General features: G+C 40.4%; 2 protein-coding genes across 2 annotated transcripts in view; one reads left to right on the top strand and one right to left on the bottom strand.

Moving 5' to 3' along the window:
- Nucleotides 1-9: 9 nt before the first annotated feature.
- Nucleotides 10-1,617, bottom strand: mrps18c (mitochondrial ribosomal protein S18C). The gene is made up of 6 exons (XM_079289582.1): nucleotides 1,531-1,617; nucleotides 1,324-1,376; nucleotides 832-915; nucleotides 676-733; nucleotides 546-605; nucleotides 10-121 (listed from the first exon to the last, which is right to left on the bottom strand). Exons 1-6 carry the CDS (start codon nucleotides 1,589-1,591, stop codon nucleotides 42-44), a joined length of 396 nt encoding a protein of 131 aa, XP_079145708.1. The 5' UTR covers nucleotides 1,592-1,617; the 3' UTR covers nucleotides 10-41.
- A 712-nt stretch (nucleotides 1,618-2,329) lies between these two features.
- helq (helicase, POLQ like) overlaps nucleotides 2,330-22,391 on the top strand; it is a 22,966-nt gene continuing 2,904 nt past the window's right edge. The window contains exons 1-17 of the mRNA XM_079290025.1: nucleotides 2,330-2,491; nucleotides 5,051-5,243; nucleotides 5,720-6,266; nucleotides 6,950-7,128; nucleotides 8,418-8,618; nucleotides 8,692-8,764; nucleotides 8,842-8,939; nucleotides 9,727-9,825; nucleotides 9,939-10,084; nucleotides 10,158-10,397; nucleotides 10,529-10,670; nucleotides 11,292-11,396; nucleotides 11,489-11,684; nucleotides 13,564-13,721; nucleotides 13,802-13,900; nucleotides 21,537-21,710; nucleotides 21,887-22,000. Of these exons, the coding sequence (XP_079146151.1) occupies nucleotides 5,067-5,243; nucleotides 5,720-6,266; nucleotides 6,950-7,128; nucleotides 8,418-8,618; nucleotides 8,692-8,764; nucleotides 8,842-8,939; nucleotides 9,727-9,825; nucleotides 9,939-10,084; nucleotides 10,158-10,397; nucleotides 10,529-10,670; nucleotides 11,292-11,396; nucleotides 11,489-11,684; nucleotides 13,564-13,721; nucleotides 13,802-13,900; nucleotides 21,537-21,710; nucleotides 21,887-22,000 (2,748 nt within the window). The 5' untranslated portion in view covers nucleotides 2,330-2,491; nucleotides 5,051-5,066. The remainder of the gene's footprint in view (nucleotides 2,492-5,050; nucleotides 5,244-5,719; nucleotides 6,267-6,949; nucleotides 7,129-8,417; nucleotides 8,619-8,691; nucleotides 8,765-8,841; nucleotides 8,940-9,726; nucleotides 9,826-9,938; nucleotides 10,085-10,157; nucleotides 10,398-10,528; nucleotides 10,671-11,291; nucleotides 11,397-11,488; nucleotides 11,685-13,563; nucleotides 13,722-13,801; nucleotides 13,901-21,536; nucleotides 21,711-21,886; nucleotides 22,001-22,391) is intronic.

Below are 22,391 nucleotides of genomic sequence, written 5' to 3'. Positions count from 1 at the left end.
CATGTGACCTCAGTTCTGACAGCTTTATGAAACAACACTGATCACGAATCCAGATGTTTGATTCCACAGATGTTTGGGTCCCTCATGAACTGAGGATGTTTGTGGGTCACCGACATGAAACCTGGAGAGAGAAAAGCTAATTTAAATATATCAATCATTGGAGAGGAGAGGCTGAAACATGTCAATAGATTCATATTTATAACACGTAGAGCCTCTTTCTTCTAACATTGTTAACATTTGTAGACACTTGAAACATGTTTGATTTATATTTGTAGAGAGAATGATCAAAGGAATTCAACCTGCGTTCTTTTTTAATGATTGATGTCATAACTTATTCTGCACTAAAGACTAGTTCTACTTCTAGTCATGGTTCTGTTTCAGTAGAGGAGCAGGACTTTTATTTTGAAGAGAAAATCAGTAAAATGTGACTAGCAAAAAAAACACTTTGGGGTTCAGAGACTCAAAGACTGAACCCCAAAGTGTTTTATTAAATGTGATATTGTATTAAATGTAATGTATTAAATGTGATATTTGGTGAAACGTACCCATGGAGTGAGCTTTCTTTATGGCCTTGGACACTTCTTTCTGTTTCCTTCCACATAACCCTGAGAAACAAAAGGAGACTGAGTGGACCTGAAGACGGATTCTGATCCGGTTTAACGTCGATCTGCTCACCTGTGACGTGACGACCGTAGATTCTACCTGTGTGAGGAGAGATGAACTGAGACAGCAGCTGGGAAGGAGACGAGGAAACAAGGTCATGTTTGTTCTTGAACACGTATGAATAGATGTGAACAGGCATGTACAGGTGTGACCAGATGTGTAACTCACCTGAGTGTTCTTGAAGTCCACTGTGACGCTGCAGAGGACGCATCCTTTCTGAGGCTCTTTGAACGGGTTCTCCATCTTCACCAGCTTCACCAGGAAGGTTAAATATTCATAATAAATACAATCAGGTCAACCTCATAACGTAAATTACAAATGTAATAACACATGTTGGTGACGTTTCATGATTGTAGTAGAAGTTTCTTAAATAAAATAAAGAAATTCTGAATTTATTAAATGGTCAAATAAACTAATTTCAGAATTATTCATATGGTTTATTTTATGCACAGTAATTAACTTTATTATATTTCTATATTTAATTTAGTATAAATCCCTTTTTATTTAAATGTTTTGATAATATTTATATACATGTATTCACTGAGATATATTGTAATATTGTTAATATGTTAAATAAAAAGAATATAAATGTATGTAAAGTGTCTATAAATAGTCTAATTGTTAAAATAAAATATATATATATATATATATGAAACCTACCGTGTCGTCTTTGTGTCGCACTTCATGTGACGTTGTTGTGACGTTTCTTACAGCTGCAGGAGCAGATTTAAATGTTCATAACAGCTCTTATGCTAAGGTTAGCATTAGCAACATTATCACTGAATTAACCGTATAATTAAAATAAATAAATAAAGCGATGGTTTATGATAACTTGATAAGCATTCACACATAATAATAAAGTCTTACTTGTGTTTCCGTGTTGTGATAAAACAGACTTTAGCCTATTTAACCCTCTCAGCGCGAGCATTGTGACCTGACACAGGACCGGAAATTGTCCGCCAGGAACTCCGGTGCTTCGCTGAGTTTTCTAACTATTAGTTCCTACCACCTATAAAGTTGTTGCTCATTCATTAGAGGAAAATTACACGTGAAATGTAGCTTTAATTGTAAATATGGCTTTAATATGTGATTATTTTTGTAATCGTAGATTTTATGTTTCTGCTATGAACGCAAATTAAATTTTTCTTTCGGAAAAGATAAAACGTTACCTTCCTCAAAGATATATCAAGTCAAGATAGGAAAGACCCCGGAGTGAGTGAGTGGGTCACATTAACACAACTTGTTACTTTAATCAACAATATAATTATACTCAATGTTTATAAAGACGTAGGAGTCACATTGAGTAACGCACGTGACCATTCGCCAGAGTCCGTTTGATTTCACCTGTTTTAACGAACAGTAACATAATCAGTACTTTCATCCTCAGTACAACAAAGATATACTGTTAAGAGGCGGAATATGGCGCCGAATGAACACGTGTGTTATCTGGTAATCACGAGCTTTGATATCTGGTAACTTATCAGACGTTTACTTTCGATGAACTAATAAAACGAAGGAAGCGATCTCCGTTAGCTCCGCTAGCTAGTTAACCGGTAAACCGAAGACAGAAACGACGACGGGATTTCTCTCTTGCTCTGACGATGCTGATGATACCGGAGACAATGTTTGAATGTGATGCTCGTCGAGATGTTGAACCCTCTTCGTTAAAACTAAGCTTTAAGTTACATAATTAGCAATATAATTAATTTGGAAAGTTTTATACGTTTTTATGGAAGTTTGAGATCAATTTGCTGTGTTTTTAGTGGAAAAATAGCTCGTTTATGGAACAAATCAAAGAGTCCAACTGCCAGGAGTGAGCTAACGTAAAGTAGGTAAACGTATCGTTATTTATCTTAACGTAAAGTCGGTCAACTTATCGTTATTTATCTTAACGTAAAGTCGGTCAACTTATCGTTATTTATCTTAACGTAAAGTAGGTCAACTTATCGTTATTTATCTTAACGTAAAGTAGGTCAACTTATCGTTATTTATCTTAACGTAAAGTAGGTCAACTTATCGTTATTTATCTTAACGTAAAGTAGGTCAACTTATCGTTATTTATCTTAACGTAAAGTCGGTCAACTTATCGTTATTTATCTTAATGTAAAGTAGGTCAACTTATCGTTATTTATCTTAACGTAAAGTAGGTCAACTTATCGTTATTTATCTTAACGTAAAGTAGGTAAACGTATCGTTATTTATCTTAACGTAAAGTAGGTAAACGTATCGTTATTTATCTTAACGTAAAGTAGGTCAACTTATCGTTATTTATCTTAACGTAAAGTAGGTCAACTTATCGTTATTTATCTTAACGTAAAGTAGGTAAACGTATCGTTATTTATCTTAACGTAAAGTAGGTAAACGTGTCGTTATTTATCTTAACGTAAAGTAGGTCAATTTATCGTTATTTATCTTAACGTAAAGTAGGTCAACTTATCGTTATTTATCTTAACGTAAAGTAGGTCAACTTATCGTTATTTATCTTAACGTAAAGTAGGTCAACTTATCGTTATTTATCTTAACGTAAAGTAGGTAAACGTATCGTTATTTATCTTAACGTAAAGTCGGTCAACTTATCGTTATTTATCTTAATGTAAAGTAGGTCAACTTATCGTTATTTATCTTAACGTAAAGTAGGTCAACTTATCGTTATTTATCTTAACGTAAAGTAGGTAAACGTGTCGTTATTTATCTTAACGTAAAGTAGGTAAACGTGTCGTTATTTATCTTAACGTAAAGTAGGTCAACTTATCGTTATTTATCTTAACGTAAAGTAGGTAAACGTGTCGTTATTTATCTTAACGTAAAGTAGGTAAACGTGTCGTTATTTATCTTAACGTAAAGTAGGTAAACGTATCGTTATTTATCTTAACGTAAAGTAGGTCAACTTATCGTTATTTATCTTAACGTAAAGTAGGTAAACGTATCGTTATTTATCTTAACGTAAAGTAGGTAAACGTATCGTTATTTATCTTAACGTAAAGTAGGTAAACGTATCGTTATTTATCTTAACGTAAAGTAGGTCAACTTATCGTTATTTATCTTAACGTAAAGTAGGTAAACGTGTCGTTATTTATCTTAACGTAAAGTAGGTAAACGTGTCGTTATTTATCTTAACGTAAAGTAGGTAAACGTGTCGTTATTTATCTTAACGTAAAGTAGGTAAACGTATCGTTATTTATCTTAACGTAAAGTAGGTCAACTTATCGTTATTTATCTTAACGTAAAGTAGGTCAACTTATCGTTATTGATCTTAACGTAAAGTAGGTCAACTTATCGTTATTTATCTTAACGTAAAGTAGGTAAACGTATCGTTATTTATCTTAACGTAAAGTAGGTAAACGTATCGTTATTTATCTTAACGTAAAGTAGGTCAACTTATCGTTATTTATCTTAACGTAAAGTAGGTCAACTTATCGTTATTTATCTTAACGTAAAGTAGGTAAACGTATCGTTATTTATCTTAACGTAAAGTAGGTAAACGTGTCGTTATTTATCTTAACGTAAAGTAGGTCAATTTATCGTTATTTATCTTAACGTAAAGTAGGTCAACTTATCGTTATTTATCTTAACGTAAAGTAGGTCAACTTATCGTTATTTATCTTAACGTAAAGTAGGTCAACTTATCGTTATTTATCTTAACGTAAAGTAGGTAAACGTATCGTTATTTATCTTAACGTAAAGTCGGTCAACTTATCGTTATTTATCTTAATGTAAAGTAGGTCAACTTATCGTTATTTATCTTAACGTAAAGTAGGTCAACTTATCGTTATTTATCTTAACGTAAAGTAGGTAAACGTGTCGTTATTTATCTTAACGTAAAGTAGGTAAACGTGTCGTTATTTATCTTAACGTAAAGTAGGTCAACTTATCGTTATTTATCTTAACGTAAAGTAGGTAAACGTGTCGTTATTTATCTTAACGTAAAGTAGGTAAACGTGTCGTTATTTATCTTAACGTAAAGTAGGTAAACGTATCGTTATTTATCTTAACGTAAAGTAGGTCAACTTATCGTTATTTATCTTAACGTAAAGTAGGTCAACTTATCGTTATTGATCTTAACGTAAAGTAGGTCAACTTATCGTTATTGATCTTAACGTAAAGTAGGTAAACGTATCGTTATTTATCTTAACGTAAAGTAGGTCAACTTATCGTTATTTATCTTAACGTAAAGTAGGTCAACTTATCGTTATTTATCTTAACGTAAAGTAGGTAAACGTATCGTTATTTATCTTAACGTAAAGTAGGTAAACGTGTCGTTATTTATCTTAACGTAAAGTAGGTAAACGTGTCGTTATTTATCTTAACGTAAAGTCGGTCAACTTATCGTTAACTAGTTAAAGAATAAACAGGTAGTGATGTACAGGTGTATGTGTGTGTTTACTAGCTAACATGAACCGGTGATGAACGCTTCTGGGAGACAAGACCTCCAAATAAAACGAGTGTCCTTGAGGAAGAGGTCGAGGGAGGACCGGAGGACTCAGCTGACACCTGTGAGGAAAAGGGGAGGAGCTACCTGCCTACAGACATGTAAAGACTGGAGGCTCAGCAGCATCATGGCTGAGGGACGAGCTGTTGAGGTACTGTGTTATTTTAAATACATATTCATATATATAATATGAATATGTATTTTACTCTGAGTTATTTTAGAGGCATTGATGTTAAACTACTAGTTTTCAGGTTTAATCTTCCTTCTCTGATAATACGATGAATATCTTCTACAAGAGAAACTAGACTTTGATCGGCGTCTTTGATGATTTTATGACAATTTATTCACCAAACAATTATCAAACAAATATTTGTCTGATTTAAATCATTGAAACAAGGTGAAGTCTTCAAACATCAGTGATATTGTTGATCCTATACATATAGTATGTCAATGACATCATGTCTAACTAACCAATCGGCTGTCAGAAGCGGTATCAGCTGCTGGTGGTTTTAAAGGAGAGCGAGGCTGCTAACATGTCTCTGAAGTGTCTTCTCTGTGATGGACTAATTGATGAATCAGCTGATGAGTTGGGCTGCGTTGATTGACAGGTCTGTGTTGTGTTCACAGTGCTGCAGTGACAGCGAGGACTTGTTCGGGGACTATGACAGCATCCTGGAGGACAGGCTGGACGCCGCCGAGCACAATGAACGACGTCGTGACGATCAGCCAGACTTCACCGCTCTGAGAGCCAGACAGACGCGTGAAGACGTCCTCACGGACTCCATCGTGGACGTCCTCACAGGCGAACCCTTCGAGGACCGACCGACCAGCCAGCATCGGTTTCAGGAGCAAGTCGACCAGGCCGCGAAGAGGAGCCGACTGCAGGACGGAGACAAAACCTCGACTCCTCTCAGAGACACTGAGGATAGCAGCAGAGCGAGGAGGAGTGTGACGGAGGAGGCGAAGAGGACGATGCTCTGTAACGCCACAGCGCCGTCCAGCGTGTCACGCAGCGTCGGGCTGAAGGAAGCCGTCGTCTCTGAGGAGATCAGCGTGGCCATGCAGGCCATGGAGGAGGTCTGTGCCGAGACCACCGACCTGGGGCCGTTCTACGGACTCCCCACCAGAGTGAAGGAGCTGATGTTCACCCTCAGAGGCATCAAGGATCTATACGGTCAGCTTCAACTAGCAGGAGGTCCACGCATGTTCTGAAAGTCACACATAGTGAAAGTCATTGGCAGACGAGTGCTGCAATCAACAATCATTTTCATTATTGATGAGTCTTCAGATTGTTTTCATTTGTTCTATAAAAGGTAAAACAGTATCTCAGAGTCAACGGGGACGTCTTCAAAAGTCTTCATGTCTTCCACCAACAGTCCAAAATCTAAGATATTCAGTTATGTGAATATGAGCCAGAGCAAACACTCAATATCTGGGATTAAAGTCCTGAATCTGACTCAAAAACACAAATTCACGAAACTATAGTTATACATTTTATACATTTTTACGAACTGGCAGCTGCCTTAATATGCATGTTAGTGTCAGAATCTGGGACTTTTTGTTTTACTTTAAAAATGACTTCAATGATTAATTGATCATCATAACAGTTGCTGATTAATCGGTTGTCGATGGACGGATTGTTTAATTTCTTCTGCAGATTAACTGATGAAGACAATAATTGTTAGTTTGGTTGTAGATGTTTCTGTTGACCAGATGTAGTTTCAGTGGAATAGTTTAACACTGAGGGAGAAACAGCCAAACCAGATCCAACGTGTTGATCAGTGAGCTTTAGACGAGCTGCTCGTGGATTCCTTTCATGTTTCTTCAGAGGACGAGTGTTTGTATTCCCTGTTCCAGACTGGCAGGAGACGTGTCTGAACCTGGACTGTGTCCAGCAGAGGAGGAACCTGATCTACTCGCTGCCCACCAGCGGAGGCAAAACTCTGGTTGCGGAGATCCTCGTCCTCAGAGAGCTGCTGTGCAGGAGGAAAGACTGTCTGTTCATCTTACCGTACATCTCGCTGGTTCAGGAGAAGGTACCACAAGAAGGAGGAGTGCTCTCAGTGTTAGTGTGAGAACTCTCAGAGAATAAAGTCTCAGAGAATAGAGTCTGAGAATAAAGCCTCAGAGAATAAAGTCTCAGAGAATAGAGTCTGAGAATAAAGCCTCAGAGAATAAAGTCTCAGAGAATAGTCTGAGAATAAAGCCTCAGAGAATAAAGTCTCAGAGAAAGAGTCTCAGAGAATAAAGCCTCAGAGAATAAAGCCTCAGAGAATAAAGCCTCAGAGAAAGAGTCTCAGAGAATAAAGCCTCAGAGAATAAAGCCTCAGAGAAAGAGTCTCAGAGAATAAAGTCTCAGAGAATAAAGTCTCAGAGAAAGAGTCTCAGAGAATAAAGTCTCAGAGAATAAAGTCTCAGAGAAAGAGTCTCAGAGAATAAAGCCTCAGAGAATAAAGTCTCAGAGAATAAAGTCTCAGAGAAAGAGTCTCAGAGAATAAAGTCTCAGAGAATAAAGTCTCAGAGAAAGAGTCTCAGAGAATAAAGCCTCAGAGAATAAAGCCTCAGAGAATAAAGCCTCAGAGAAAGAGTCTCAGAGAATAAAGTCTCAGAGAAAGAGTCTCAGAGAATAAAGTCTCAGAGAAAGAGTCTCAGAGAATAAAGCCTCAGAGAATAAAGTCTCAGAGAATAAAGTCTCAGAGAATAAAGCCTCAGAGAATAAAGCCTCAGAGAATAAAGCCTCAGAGAATAGAGTCTCAGAGAATAAAGTCTCAGAGAAAGAGTCTTTTGACATCCTTCATTATTGCAATCGTCATTTACATTAGATGCATATATGAAGTCTGACCTCTGGAGCAGTGGGCTGCTGTAAAGCGCCCGAGGAGCGATTAGGGGTTCTGTGTTTTTGTTCAACCTTGTGCTTACCGGACGGCGACGGCTGCCACATTATTCCCATTTAATTTATGGCCCGGTTGACAACTACAAGTAGTAGCTTTGAAAAGAGTGATATGGGGCACTGATCTAGAACACAACTGAGACAAGAATTAGCTCGCTAGCTAGCTAGCTAGCACGATCCCTCCACGTCACTAGGAGACTTCTTTGTTGGGAGGAGACTGGACGGACCTTTAATTAGAAGCTGTAGGTAATTAAGAGGAGATAAAATGGTGTCATCTGCATAGAAATGTACGTTACAAAGTGGCAGAGATGATATTTGTGTTTATAGTGAATAGCAGAGGACCCAGAGTAGAGCCCTGTGGGACATCTTTCCTAACCTTTTCAAAGCACATAATTCTGAACCACTAGGAACTACCTTTTGTTTCTTCTTCTGCAGGTGCGGGGGTTAGCGAGCTTCGGCCTGGAGCTGGACTTCATGGTGGAGGAGTACGCCGGCAGTAAAGGAAGGTTTCCTCCTGTGAGGAGAAGAAACAACCGGTCGGTGTACGTCGCTACGATAGAGAAAGCCCACAGCCTCGTCAACTCTCTGATCGAGACCGGCAGGATGGACGACCTGGGTCTGGTGGTGGTGGATGAGGTGAACCAGCACAGGTGTTCAGATGTGAGCTAAGGTGCAGGTGAGAGGCTTAATGTCCACATGTGTCTTACAGCTCCACATGTTGGGTGACGGCAGCAGAGGAGCCATTATTGAAATGACGCTGGCCAAAGTTCTCTACACTACCAGTAAGTCACGCCTTCTCGCTTTAATCTCGGTTGTTAAAACCTTTTGAATGAAATGATTCTTCTCGACTCTTTTCCAGAAAGTACTCAGATTATCGGAATGAGCGCCACTCTGGGAAACATCACAGACCTGCAGATGTTTCTGAGGGCAGAGAATTACACAAATGACTTCAGGCCTGTAAGTTAATTTAACTTGTCATTAGTAGTATTAGTAGTATGAGTAGTAGTAGTATTGGTAGTATGACTAGTATTATTATCAGTAGTAGTAGTATGAGTAGTATTATTAGTAGTAGTATGAGTAGTAGTAAAAAATAAATAATCTACACCAAGCAAAACCTTAAAAATGTTATAATTTCTTCCATACCTTTCAATTTGGACTCTTACTCCTCCAGCTAAGCTCTGCTGTTAAGTTAAGTTTCGTTTCACGATAGTCACGTGCTCACCCACTGACCAATCACAGCGCACCTGCACCTCACTGCAGAGCTGCTCCTGAACACTGAGCTGCACTAATGCTGACGTACTTGTAGGCCGGCTAGCAGCTCTGACACGTCAAAGAACACGCCCAACATGTCAAACTAAAGATCTGATTGGTTGAACACGATGACAATCAACAACATCGTCCCCATTCACTTAAAGTGCACATGATGCACTTGAGAGTCTGCAGGCCTCTGGCTCTGTTCTACCTAGAGACACAGAGGTGAGATCTGATTGGATAAAAGCTCTGCTTAAAACAAGCTGCACTGGAAGCAGAGCAACTGAGGAACACAGGAGCTGTGCAATGAGAACATGAGACAATGGGAAAATATGTTTATAAATTACAATACATGTAGTGTATTTAAGAATAATTATTAAAGTATAAAACAGATATAACTTAGTGATTCTGTTGAGGCCAGCACAGAAGGCCCTGCAGGCCCTGAAGCCCACCACTGAGTGTTGGTAGTAAACCGGTTCTCTGTTGTGTTCAGGTCCAGCTGAAGGAGTACGTTAAACTGAACGACACCATCTATGAAGTCGACCCAAAAGAAGAGGAATGTTTTAAATTCTCACGTCTTCTCAACTTTAAGGTAAATAAAGTCTGTTCTAAATCAACAGTTTTTAGTTTCTGTTCAGCTGAGTGTAGCACTGATGGAGTGCCTCCTAACATCTATCGGACTGTGGACTGGTCCTCCTCCCTCAGTACTCCAGCTCCATGCAGAAGGTGGATCCGGATCACATCATCGCTCTGGTGACTGAAGTCATTCCAGCACATTCCTGTCTGGTCTTCTGTCCAACCAAGAAGAACTGTGAGAACGTGGTGGGGATGATCTGCAAATACCTGAAGGAGTGAGTGACTTAACTATATCAGAGTCTCGTCTCTTCTGACCGGCTGACTCACAGAGCTGCTCCTCTCTCACAGGGAGTTCCTCCTCCTCCGGAAAGAGGAGAAGGCCGTCCTCCTCAGCCAGCTGAAGGCCAGCGGTAACGGCTCCATGTGTCCGGTGCTCAGGAGGACGGTGCCGTACGGTTTGGCGTATCACCACAGCGGACTGACCTCCGAGGAGAGGAAGCTGGTGGAGGAGGCGTACTCCAACGGGGTGCTCTGTCTCCTCACCTGCACCTCCACACTGGCTGCAGGGATCAACCTACCTGCCCGCAGGTGAGCAGAACTCTATCAGAATAAGAGCTAATGCAGAATACCAAGATGTTTATGTGAACATAGGCCGTGTCTCATGTTGTTAAATACATATACTCATACATATAACTGTGTGCTGACGTCCTGCTCCTCAGAGTGATCCTGCGCTCTCCGTTCGTGGCCTCAGACTTCCTGAAGAGGAGTCAGTACAAACAGATGGTCGGCCGAGCCGGTCGGGCCGGGATCGACGCCGCGGGAGAGAGCGTCCTCATCCTGCAGCACAAGGACAGACTCATGGTAACTGAGAGATGTGAGGAGAGAGTCAACTACAACTCCCAGGGTGCATTTCAGCAGAACTCATCCAACCACAGAGCTTCACATTCTGTTACACGCTCCACTAAAGGCAGCTGGAAGATCTGCAGCATAAATCTATTTAACTTCAGTCCGTTTCTGATGCTTCCGATTGTCTTCTGCCTAGCAACAGCAGCTGAGGCTCTTGGGTATTGTAGTATTTAGGGCCGTCCACCAGACTGACATAAGCAGAACATAAACCTGTAGAACAGTTACATTAAAGAAGGGTATTTAAACACACATGTAGTTTTCTGCCACTAGAAGTCTCAGTCTAAACAATACCAGCTGTACTCGAGAGACGAGCTGATGCTAACTTTAGCTTAGCTTGTTTCTCTGATTAATTAAGATCCAGACATCTAACGACTAAAATCCTTCATCTGTTAAGAACCATCAAGATCTAAAAAGTGTATCATAAACATTTAAAACTGGATAAAAAGTCAGTTCATGAGATTCTGGTAGACGCCGCTGCACAAAGAGGAGGTGACACTCGTTCCAGCTCTGCAGGAGATCACAGAATCAAACGTATAAAATGAGTTCACACCGTTGTATATTGACCTTTATTTTCAGGCTAAAACACTCGTTTGTGCTCCGATGGAAAACTGTTACAGCAACCTGATGCGTGACGATGGAAAAGGCCTCCTGAGTCTCATCCTGTCGCTCATTGGATTAAACGTAAACATCTGTTTATCTTTCCTCGTATCCAAACGTGAGCTCCTCAACCCCGAGGCAGCTGATCGTGAATATCCACATTCCTGTGTTTCTAGATCACCTCGACGGTGGACCGGGTGAGGGACTTCCTGTGTGGGACGCTGCTGTCCGTCCAGCAGAAGCACCTGTGTGCAGAGACGAGTCTGACGGAGGCGGTGCAGCAGAGTGTGGACCTCCTGAAGGACAAAGATCTCATCACGGTGACGGCTCAAAGTCTGCAGGTCACCAAGCTGGGAAGAGCTACCTTTAAAGGTGAGTCTGTCTCTTACCGACAGGTAGAGCTACCTTTAAAGGTGAGTCTGTCTCTTACCGACAGGTAGAGCTACCTTCAAAGGTGAGTCTGTCTCTTACCGACAGGTAGAGCTACCTTTAAAGGTGAGTCTGTCTCTTACTGACAGGTAGAGCTACCTTTAAAGGTGAGTCTGTCTCTTACCGACAGGTAGAGCTACCTTTAAAGGTGAGTCTGTCTCTTACCGACAGGTAGAGCTACCTTCAAAGGTGAGTCTGTCTCTTACCGACAGGTAGAGCTACCTTTAAAGGTGAGTCTGTCTCTTACTGACAGGTAGAGCTACCTTTAAAGGTGAGTCTGTCTCTTACCGACAGGTAGAGCTACCTTCAAAGGTGAGTCTGTCTCTTACCGACAGGTAGAGCTACCTTTAAAGGTGAGTCTGTCTCTTACCTACAGGTAGAGCTACCTTTAAAGGTGAGTCTGTCTCTGACTGACAGGTAGAGCTACCTTTAAAGGTGAGTCTGTCTCTTACCTACAGGTAGAGCTACCTTCAAAGGTGAGTCTGTCTCTTACTGACAGGTAGAGCTACCTTTAAAGGTGAGTCTGTCTCTTACCGACAGGTAGAGCTACCTTTAAAGGTGAGTCTGTCTCTTACCGACAGGTAGAGCTACCTTCAAAGGTGAGTCTGTCTCTTACCGACAGGTAGAGCTACCTTTAAAGGTGAGTCTGTCTCTTACCGACAGGTAGAGCTACCTTCAAAGGTGAGTCTGTCTCTTACTGACAGGTAGAGCTACCTTTAAAGGTGAGTCTGTCTCTGACTGACAGGTAGAGCTACCTTTAAAGGTGAGTCTGTCTCTGACTGACAGGTAGAGCTACCTTTTAAAGGTGAGTCTGTCTCTTACTGACAGGTAGAGCTACCTTCAAAGGTGAGTCTGTCTCTGACCGACAGGTAGAGCTACCTTTAAAGGTGAGTCTGTCTCTGACCGACAGGTAGAGCTACCTTTAAAGGTGAGTCTGTCTCTTACTGACAGGTAGAGCTACCTTTAAAGGTGAGTCTGTCTCTGACCGACAGGTAGAGCTACCTTTAAAGGTGAGTCTGTCTCTGACCGACAGGTAGAGCTACCTTTAAAGGTGAGTCTGTCTCTTACTGACAGGTAGAGCTACCTTTAAAGGTGAGTCTGTCTCTTACCGACAGGTAGAGCTACCTTTTAAAGGTGAGTCTGTCTCTTACTGACAGGTAGAGCTACCTTCAAAGGTGAGTCTGTCTCTGACCGACAGGTAGAGCTACATTTTAAAGGTGAGTCTGTCTCTTACTGACAGGTAGAGCTACCTTCAAAGGTGAGTCTGTCTCTGACCGACAGGTAGAGCTACCTTTAAAGGTGAGTCTGTCTCTTACCGACAGGTAGAGCTACCTTTAAAGGTGAGTCTGTCTCTTACTGACAGGTAGAGCTACCTTTAAAGGTGAGTCTGTCTCTGACCGACAGGTAGAGCTACCTTTAAAGGTGAGTCTGTCTCTGACCGACAGGTAGAGCTACCTTTAAAGGTGAGTCTGTCTCTTACTGACAGGTAGAGCTACCTTTAAAGGTGAGTCTGTCTCTTACCGACAGGTAGAGCTACCTTTTAAAGGTGAGTCTGTCTCTTACTGACAGGTAGAGCTACCTTGAAAGGTGAGTCTGTCTCTTACCGACAGGTAGAGCTACCTTTTAAAGGTGAGTCTGTCTCTTACCGACAGGTAGAGCTACCTTCAAAGGTGAGTCTGTCTCTGACCGACAGGTAGAGCTACATTTTAAAGGTGAGTCGCCCCTGTGTCCAATACTTAATGACCAGATACCTGCAGAACTAAACCATTGATCAGCTGGACTCTGTTGTCAGTTACCTTCATGCAGATGTTTGACTCCTCAGGCTCAGTGGATCTGACCTACAGTGACATTCTGTACAAAGACCTCTCTAAAGGTCTGGAGGGTCTGCTGCTCAACAGCTGCCTCCACCTGGTCTACCTGGTCACGCCCTACGACATGATCACACAGTGCAGGCCGGACTGGATGGTGTTCTTCAGACAGGTAACACTCACTGATGGACTTAATGACCTCACCTTTCTCTTAGATCTGAGTCACTAACCATCATTGTTGTTCTGTTGTAGTTCACTCTGCTGACAGCTGCAGAGCAGAAGATGTCTGCAGCTGTCGGAGTACCAGAGAGTTTCATAGCTAGAAAAGCTGCAGGACAGATGGTGAGAAAGGTGAGAAACTACCGGAGGTGTAGGTGGTGTTGTTGTTGTTTCAGACTATAAACATGTTGTTGTTGTTTCACACTATAAACATGTTGTTGTTGTTTCAGACTATAAACATGTTGTTGTTGTTTCAGACTATAAACATGTTGTTGTTGTTTCAGACTATAAACATGTTGTTGTTGTTTCAGACTATAAACATGTTGTTGTTGTTTCAGACTATAAACATGTTGTTGTTGTTTCAGACTATAAACATGTTGTTGTTTCAGACTATAAACATGTTGTTTCAGACTATAAACATGTTGTTTCAGACTATAAACATGTTGTTTCAGACTATAACCATGTTGTTGTTTCAGACTATAAACATGTTTCAGACTACAAACATGTTGTTGTTTCAGACTATAAACATGTTGTTGTTTCAGACTATAAACATGTTGTTGTTTCAGACTATAAACATGTTGTTGTTTCAGACCGTGAACATGTTGTTTCAGACCGTGAACATGTTTCAGACCGTGCATATGTTGTTGTTGTTTCAGACCGTAAACATGTTGTTGTTTCAGACCGTAAACATGTTGTTGTTGTTTCAGACCGTGAACATGTTTCAGACTATAAACGTGTTTCAGACTATAACCATGTTGTTGTTTCAGACCGTGAACATGTTGTTGTTTCAGACTATAAACATGTTGTTGTTGTTTCAGACTATAAACATGTTGTTGTTTCAGACTATAAACATGTTGTTTCAGACTACAAACATGTTGTTGTTGTTTCAGACTATAAACATGTTGTTTCAGACTATAAACATGTTGTTGTTGTTTCAGACCGTGAACATGTTGTTGTTGTTTCAGACCGTAAACATGTTGTTGTTGTTTCAGACCGTGCATATGTTGTTGTTGTTTCAGACCGTGGACATGTTGTTGTTTCAGACCGTGAACATGTTGTTGTTGTTTCAGACCGTGAACATGTTGTTGTTTCAGACTATAAACATGTTGTTTCAGACCATGAACATGTTGTTGTTGTTTCAGACCGTGAATATGTTGTTGTTGTTGTTTCAGACCGTAAACATGTTGTTGTTTCAGACTATAAACATGTTGTTGTTTCAGACGATAAACATGTTGTTGTTTCAGACCGTGAACATGTTGTTTCAGACCGTAAACATGTTGTTGTTGTTTCAGACCGTGAACATGTTGTTTCAGACCGTGAACATGTTGTTGTTGTAGACCGTGAACAGGTTGTTGTTGTTTCAGACCGTGAACAGGTTGTTGTTGTTGTTTCAGACCGTGAACATGTTGTTGTTGTAGACCGTGAACAGGTTGTTATTTCAGACCGTGAACAGGTTGTTGTTGATGTTTCAGACCGTGAACATGTAGTTGTTGTTGTTTCAGACCATGAACATGTTGTTGTTTCAGACCATGAACATGTTGTTGTTTCAGACCGTGAACATGTTGTTGTTTCAGACCGTGAACATGTTGTTGTTTCAGACCGTGAACATGTTGTTTCAGACCGTGAACAGTTTGTAGTTGTTTCAGACCGTGAACATGTTGTTGTTTCAGACCGTGAACAGGTTGTTGTTGTTTCAGACCGTGAACAGGTTGTTGTTGTTGTTTCAGACCGTGAACATGTTGTTGTTGTTTCAGACCGTGAACATGTTGTTGTTGTTTCAGGCCGTGAACATGTTGTTGTTTCAGACCGTGAACATGTTGTTGTTGTTGTTTCAGACCGTGAACATGTTGTTGTTGTTTCAGACCGTGAACAGGTTGTTGTTGTTGTTTCAGACCGTGAACAGGTTGTTGTTGTTGTTGTTGTTTCAGACTGTGAACAGGTTGTTGTTGTTGTTGTTTCAGACCGTGAACAGGTTGTTGTTGTGGTTGTTTCAGACCGTGAACAGGTTGTTGTTGTTTCAGACCGTGAACATGTTGTTGTTTCAGACTGTGAACATGTTGTTGTTGTTTCAGACCGTGAACATGTTGTTGTTGTTTCAGACTGTGAACATGTTGTTTCAGACTGTGAACATGTTGTTGTTTCAGACCGTGAACATGTTGTTGTTGTTTCAGACCGTGAACATGTTGTTGTTTCAGACTGAACATGTTGTTGTTTCAGACTGTGAACATGTTGTTGTTTCAGACCGTGAAAATGTTGTTGTTGTTTCATACCGTGAACATGTTGTTGTTGTTTCAGACCGTGAACATGTTGTTTCAGACCGTGAACATGTTGTTGTTGTTTCAGACCGTGAACATGTTGTTGTTGTTGTTTCAGACCGTGAACATGTTGTTGTTTCAGAACGTGAACATGTTGTTGTTTCATACCGTGAACATGTTGTTGTTGTTTCAGATCGTGAACATGTTGTTGTTTCAGATCGTGAACATGTTGTTGTTGTTTCAGACCGTGAACAGGTTGTTGTTGTTTCAGACCGTGAACATGTTGTTGTTTCAGACCATAAACATGTTGTTGTTTCAGACCGTAAACATGTTGTTGTTGTTTCAGACCGTGAACATGTTGTTGTTGTTGTTTCAGACCGTGAACATGTTGTTATTTCAGACCGTGAACATGTTGTTTCAGACCGTGAACATGTTGTTGTTTCAGACCGTGAACATGTTGTTTCAGACCGTGAACATGTTGTTGTTGTTTCAGACCGTGAACATGTTGTTGTTTCAGACCGTAAACATGTTGTTGTTGTTTCAGACCGTAAACATGTTGTTGTTGTTTCAGACCGTAAACATGTTGTTGTTGTTTCAGACCGTAAACATGTTGTTGTTGTTTCAGACCGTAAACATGTTGTTGTTTCAGACCGTGAACATGTTGTTGTTTCAGACCGTGAACAGGTTGTTGTTGTTTCAGACCGTGAACATGTTGTTGTTTCAGACCGTGAACATGTTGTTGTTGTTTCAGACCGTAAACATGTTGTTGTTGTTTCAGACCGTAAACATGTTGTTGTTGTTTCAGACCGTAAACATGTTGTTGTTGTTTCAGACCGTAAACATGTTGTTGTTGTTTCAGGCCGTAAACATGTTGTTGTTGTTTCAGACCGTAAACATGTTGTTGTTGTTTCAGACCGTAAACATGTTGTTGTTGTTTCAGACCGTGAACATGTTGTTGTTGTTTCAGACCGTGAACATGTTGTTGTTGTTTCAGACCGTCAACATGTTGTTGTTGTTTCAGACCGTCAACATGTTGTTGTTGTTTCAGACCGTCAACATGTTGTTGTTGTTTCAGACCGTCAACATGTTGTTGTTGTTTCAGACCGTCAACATGTTGTTGTTTCAGACCGTCAACATGTTGTTGTTGTTTCAGACTGTGAACATGTTGTTGTTGTTGTTTCAGACCGTCAACATGTTGTTGTTGTTGTTTCAGACCGTCAACATGTTGTTGTTGTTTCAGACTGTGAACATGTTGTTGTTGTTTCAGACCGTGAACATGTTGTTGTTTCAGACCGTAAACATGTTGTTGTTGTTTCAGACCGTAAACATGTTGTTGTTGTTTCAGACCGTAAACATGTTGTTGTTGTTTCAGACCGTAAACATGTTGTTGTTGTTTCAGACCGTAAACATGTTGTTGTTGTTTCAGACCGTAAACATGTTGTTGTTGTTTCAGACCGTAAACATGTTGTTGTTGTTTCAGACCGTAAACATGTTGTTGTTGTTTCAGACCGTGAACATGTTGTTGTTGTTTCAGACCGTGAACATGTTGTTGTTGTTGTTTCAGACCGCGAACATGTTGTTGTTTCAGACTGTGAACATGTTGTTGTTTCAGACCGTGAACATGTTGTTGTTGTTGTTTCAGACCGTAAACATGTTGTTGTTGTTTCAGACCGTGAACATGTTGTTGTTTCAGACCGTAAACATGTTGTTGTTGTTTCAGACCGTAAACATGTTGTTGTTGTTTCAGACCGTGAACATGTTGTTGTTGTTGTTGTTGTTTCAGACCGTAAACATGTTGTTGTTGATGTTTCAGACCGTGAACATGTAGTTGTTGTTGTTTCAGACCATGAACATGTTGTTGTTTCAGACCGTGAACATGTTGTTGTTTCAGACCGTGAACATGTTGTTGTTTCAGACCGTGAACATGTTGTTTCAGACCGTGAACAGTTTGTAGTTGTTTCAGACCGTGAACAGGTTGTTGTTGTTTCAGACCGTGAACAGGTTGTTGTTGTTGTTTCAGACCGTGAACATGTTGTTGTTGTTTCAGACCGTGAACATGTTGTTGTTGTTTCAGGCCGTGAACATGTTGTTGTTTCAGACCGTGAACATGTTGTTGTTGTTGTTTCAGACCGTGAACAGGTTGTTGTTGTTTCAGACCGTGAACAGGTTGTTGTTGTTGTTGTTTCAGACTGTGAACAGGTTGTTGTTGTTGTTGTTGTTTCAGACCGTGAACAGGTTGTTGTTGTGGTTGTTTCAGACCGTGAACAGGTTGTTGTTGTTTCAGACCGTGAACATGTTGTTGTTTCAGACTGTGAACATGTTGTTGTTTCAGACTGTGAACATGTTGTTTCAGACTGTGAACATGTTGTTGTTGTTTCAGACCGTGAACATGTTGTTGTTGTTTCAGACCGTGAACATGTTGTTGTTGTTTCAGACCGTGAACATGTTGTTGTTTCAGACTGAACATGTTGTTGTTTCAGACTGTGAACATGTTGTTGTTGTTTCAGACCGTGAAAATGTTGTTGTTGTTTCAGACCGTGAACATGTTGTTGTTGTTTCAGACCGTGAACATGTTGTTTCAGACCGTGAACATGTTGTTGTTGTAGACCGTGAACAGGTTGTTGTTGTTTCAGACCGTGAACAGGTTGTTGTTGATGTTTCAGACCGTGAACATGTAGTTGTTGTTGTTTCAGACCATGAACATGTTGTTGTTTCAGACCATGAACATGTTGTTGTTTCAGACCGTGAACATGTTGTTGTTTCAGACCGTGAACATGTTGTTTCAGACCGTGAACAGTTTGTAGTTGTTTCAGACCGTGAACATGTTGTTGTTTCAGACCGTGAACAGGTTGTTGTTGTTTCAGACCGTGAACAGGTTGTTGTTGTTGTTTCAGACCGTGAACATGTTGTTGTTGTTTCAGACCGTGAACATGTTGTTGTTTCAGGCCGTGAACATGTTGTTGTTTCAGGCCGTGAACATGTTGTTGTTGTTGTTTCAGACCGTGAACATGTTGTTGTTGTTTCAGACCGTGAACAGGTTGTTGTTGTTGTTTCAGACCGTGAACAGGTTGTTGTTGTTGTTGTTGTTTCAGACTGTGAACAGGTTGTTGTTGTTGTTGTTTCAGACCGTGAACAGGTTGTTGTTGTGGTTGTTTCAGACCGTGAACAGGTTGTTGTTGTTTCAGACCGTGAACATGTTGTTGTTTCAGACTGTGAACATGTTGTTGTTGTTTCAGACCGTGAACATGTTGTTGTTGTTTCAGACTGTGAACATGTTGTTGTTTCAGACTGTGAACATGTTGTTTCAGACTGTGAACATGTTGTTGTTGTTTCAGACCGTGAACATGTTGTTGTTGTTTCAGACCGTGAACATGTTGTTGTTGTTTCAGACCGTGAACATGTTGTTGTTTCAGACTGAACATGTTGTTGTTGTTTCAGACTGTGAACATGTTGTTGTTGTTTCAGACCGTGAATATGTTGTTGTTGTTTCATACCGTGAACATGTTGTTGTTGTTTCAGACCGTGAACATGTTGTTTCAGACCGTGAACATGTTGTTGTTGTTTCAGACCGTGAACATGTTGTTGTTGTTGTTTCAGACCGTGACCATGTTGTTGTTTCAGAACGTGAACATGTTGTTGTTTCAGAACGTGAACATGTTGTTGTTGTTTCAGATCGTGAACATGTTGTTGTTTCAGATCGTGAACATGTTGTTGTTGTTGTTTCAGACCGTGAACAGGTTGTTGTTGTTTCAGACCGTGAACATGTTGTTGTTTCAGACCGTGAACATGTTGTTGTTTCAGACCGTAAACATGTTGTTGTTTCAGACCGTAAACATGTTGTTGTTGTTTCAGACCGTGAACATGTTGTTGTTGTTGTTTCAGACCGTGAACATGTTGTTTCAGACCGTGAACATGTTGTTGTTTCAGACCGTGAACATGTTGTTGTTTCAGACCGTGAACATGTTGTTGTTTCAGACCGTGAACATGTTGTTGTTTCAGACCGTAAACATGTTGTTGTTGTTTCAGACCGTAAACATGTTGTTGTTGATTCAGACCGTAAACATGTTGTTGTTTCAGACCGTGAACATGTTGTTGTTGTTTCAGACCGTGAACATGTTGTTTCAGACCGTGAACATGCTGTTGTTGTTTCAGACCGTAAACATGTTGTTGTTGTTTCAGACCGTAAACATGTTGTTGTTGTTTCAGACCGTAAACATGTTGTTGTTGTTTCAGACCGTAAACATGTTGTTGTTGTTTCAGACCGTGAACATGTTGTTGTTTCAGACCGTGAACATGTTGTTGTTGTTTCAGACCGTGAACATGTTGTTGTTTCAGACCGTGAACATGTTGTTGTTGTTTCAGACCGTAAACATGTTGTTTCAGACCGTAAACATGTTGTTGTTGTTTCAGACTGTGAACATGTTGTTGTTGTTTCAGACCGTCAACATGTTGTTGTTGTTTCAGACCGTCAACATGTTGTTGTTGTTTCAGACCGTCAACATGTTGTTGTTGTTTCAGACCGTCAACATGTTGTTGTTGTTTCAGACCGTGAACATGTTGTTGTTGTTTCAGACCGTGAACATGTTGTTGTTGTTTCAGACTGTGAACATGTTGTTGTTGTTGTTTCAGACCGTCAACATGTTGTTGTTGTTGTTTCAGACCGTCAACATGTTGTTGTTGTTGTTTCAGACCGTCAACATGTTGTTGTTGTTTCAGACTGTGAACATGTTGTTGTTGTTTCAGACTGTGAACATGTTGTTGTTGTTTCAGACCGTAAACATGTTGTTGTTGTTTCAGACCGTAAACATGTTGTTGTTGTTTCAGACCGTAAACATGTTGTTGTTGTTTCAGACCGTAAACATGTTGTTGTTGTTTCAGACCGTGAACATGTTGTTGTTGTTTCAGACCGTGAACATGTTGTTGTTGTTGTTTCAGACCGTGAACATGTTGTTGTTGTTGTTTCAGACCGTGAACATGTTGTTGTTGTTTCAGACTGTGAACATGTTGTTGTTGTTTCAGACCGTGAACATGTTGTTGTTGTTGTTTCAGACCGTAAACATGTTGTTGTTGTTTCAGACCGTAAACATGTTGTTGTTTCAGACCGTGAACATGTTGTTGTTGTTTCAGACTGTGAACATGTTGTTGTTGTTTCAGACTGTGAACATGTTGTTGTTGTTGTTTCAGACCGTGAACATGTTGTTGTTGTTGTTTCAGACCGTAAACATGTTGTTGTTGTTTCAGACCGTGAACATGTTGTTGTTTCAACCGTAAACATGTTGTTGTTGTTTCAGACCGTGAACATGTTGTTGTTGTTGTTGTTGTTGTTGTTTCAGACCGTAAACATGGTGTTGTTGTTTCAGACCGTGAACATGTTGTTGTTGTTGTTGTTTCAGACCGTGAACATGTTGTTGTTGTTGTTTCAGACTGTGAACATGGTGTTGTTGTTTCAGACCGTGAACATGTTGTTGTTGTTGTTGTTTCAGACCGTGAACATGTTGTTGTTGTTGTTTCAGACTGTGAACATGGAGGTGGTGGGTCGGATGTATCTGGCTCTGGTTCTCTTCTCTCTGCTGAAGGAGACTAACTTGTGGAGCGTAGCCGATCGCTTCCAGCTGAGTCGAGGATTCATTCAGAATTTACTGAGCTCCTCTTCCGCCTTCTGCTCCTGTGTGCTGCACTTCACTGAGGTATCATATGAAAACACATAGATCATAGAATACGTCTCATAGACTGGTCTCCGGTCTGCTGTATCATCACATTAACATAGAATACGTCTCATAGACTGGTCTCCGGTCTGCTGTATCATCACATTAACATAGAATATGTCTGAGGCCCATAATGGTACTTCCTGTCTGTCCATCAGGAGCTGGAGGAGTTGTGGCCGTTCAGAGCTCTTCTGACTGAGCTGACCAGACGGTTGAGCTACTGTGTGACCTCTGAACTCATCCCTCTGATGGAGGTGTCTGGAGTGATGGAGGTCAGTGTGGGGGGGGCGGGGCATATTCTGAGTACACAGCTTTTATTACTCCATTATTCCATCAACAGAACATCAATCAGGTATTTTTAATAATCCTTTAGGTGTCTAAAGAGAAGATGTTCTCTGTTGTAATAAACATATTTAGACATGTAATATTTTAGTGTTTGGAATGTTTGTCAACAAGGATTCTGGGAAAATGAGACAAACCATGATCTCTTTATTCTAACATAACCGTCAGTTAAACGTTTATTTTCTGTCTTTTTCGTCATCATTTAGTTTAGTTTGTCAAACTCTCCCTGCAGACATGAATCCAGTGTTAATGTAATCTGACCATCAGAAAACATTTCATATATTTACATATGAACATATATTTATATCTATACATATATAT

Source organism: Melanostigma gelatinosum, assembly GCF_949748355.1.
Source record: "Melanostigma gelatinosum genome assembly, chromosome: 18".
NCBI lineage: Eukaryota > Metazoa > Chordata > Actinopteri > Perciformes > Zoarcidae > Melanostigma > Melanostigma gelatinosum.
Note: the sequence above shows the minus strand (reverse complement) of the source record. Positions and strands in the feature narration are given on the sequence as shown.

What these genes read in the sequence shown, in the direction of transcription:
- mrps18c (XM_079289582.1), bottom strand. Translation starts at nt 1,591, where the DNA reads ATGCTCGCGCTGAGAGGGTTAAATAGGCTAAAGTCTGTTTTATCACAA. An exon ending in TGGACTTCAAGAACACTCAG is followed by an intron (nt 734 to 831) that starts GTGAGTTACACA and finishes TCTCCTTCCCAG; the next exon opens with CTGCTGTCTCAGTTCATCTC. An exon ending in CTACGGTCGTCACGTCACAG is followed by an intron (nt 606 to 675) that starts GTGAGCAGATCG and finishes TTTGTTTCTCAG; the next exon opens with GGTTATGTGGAAGGAAACAG.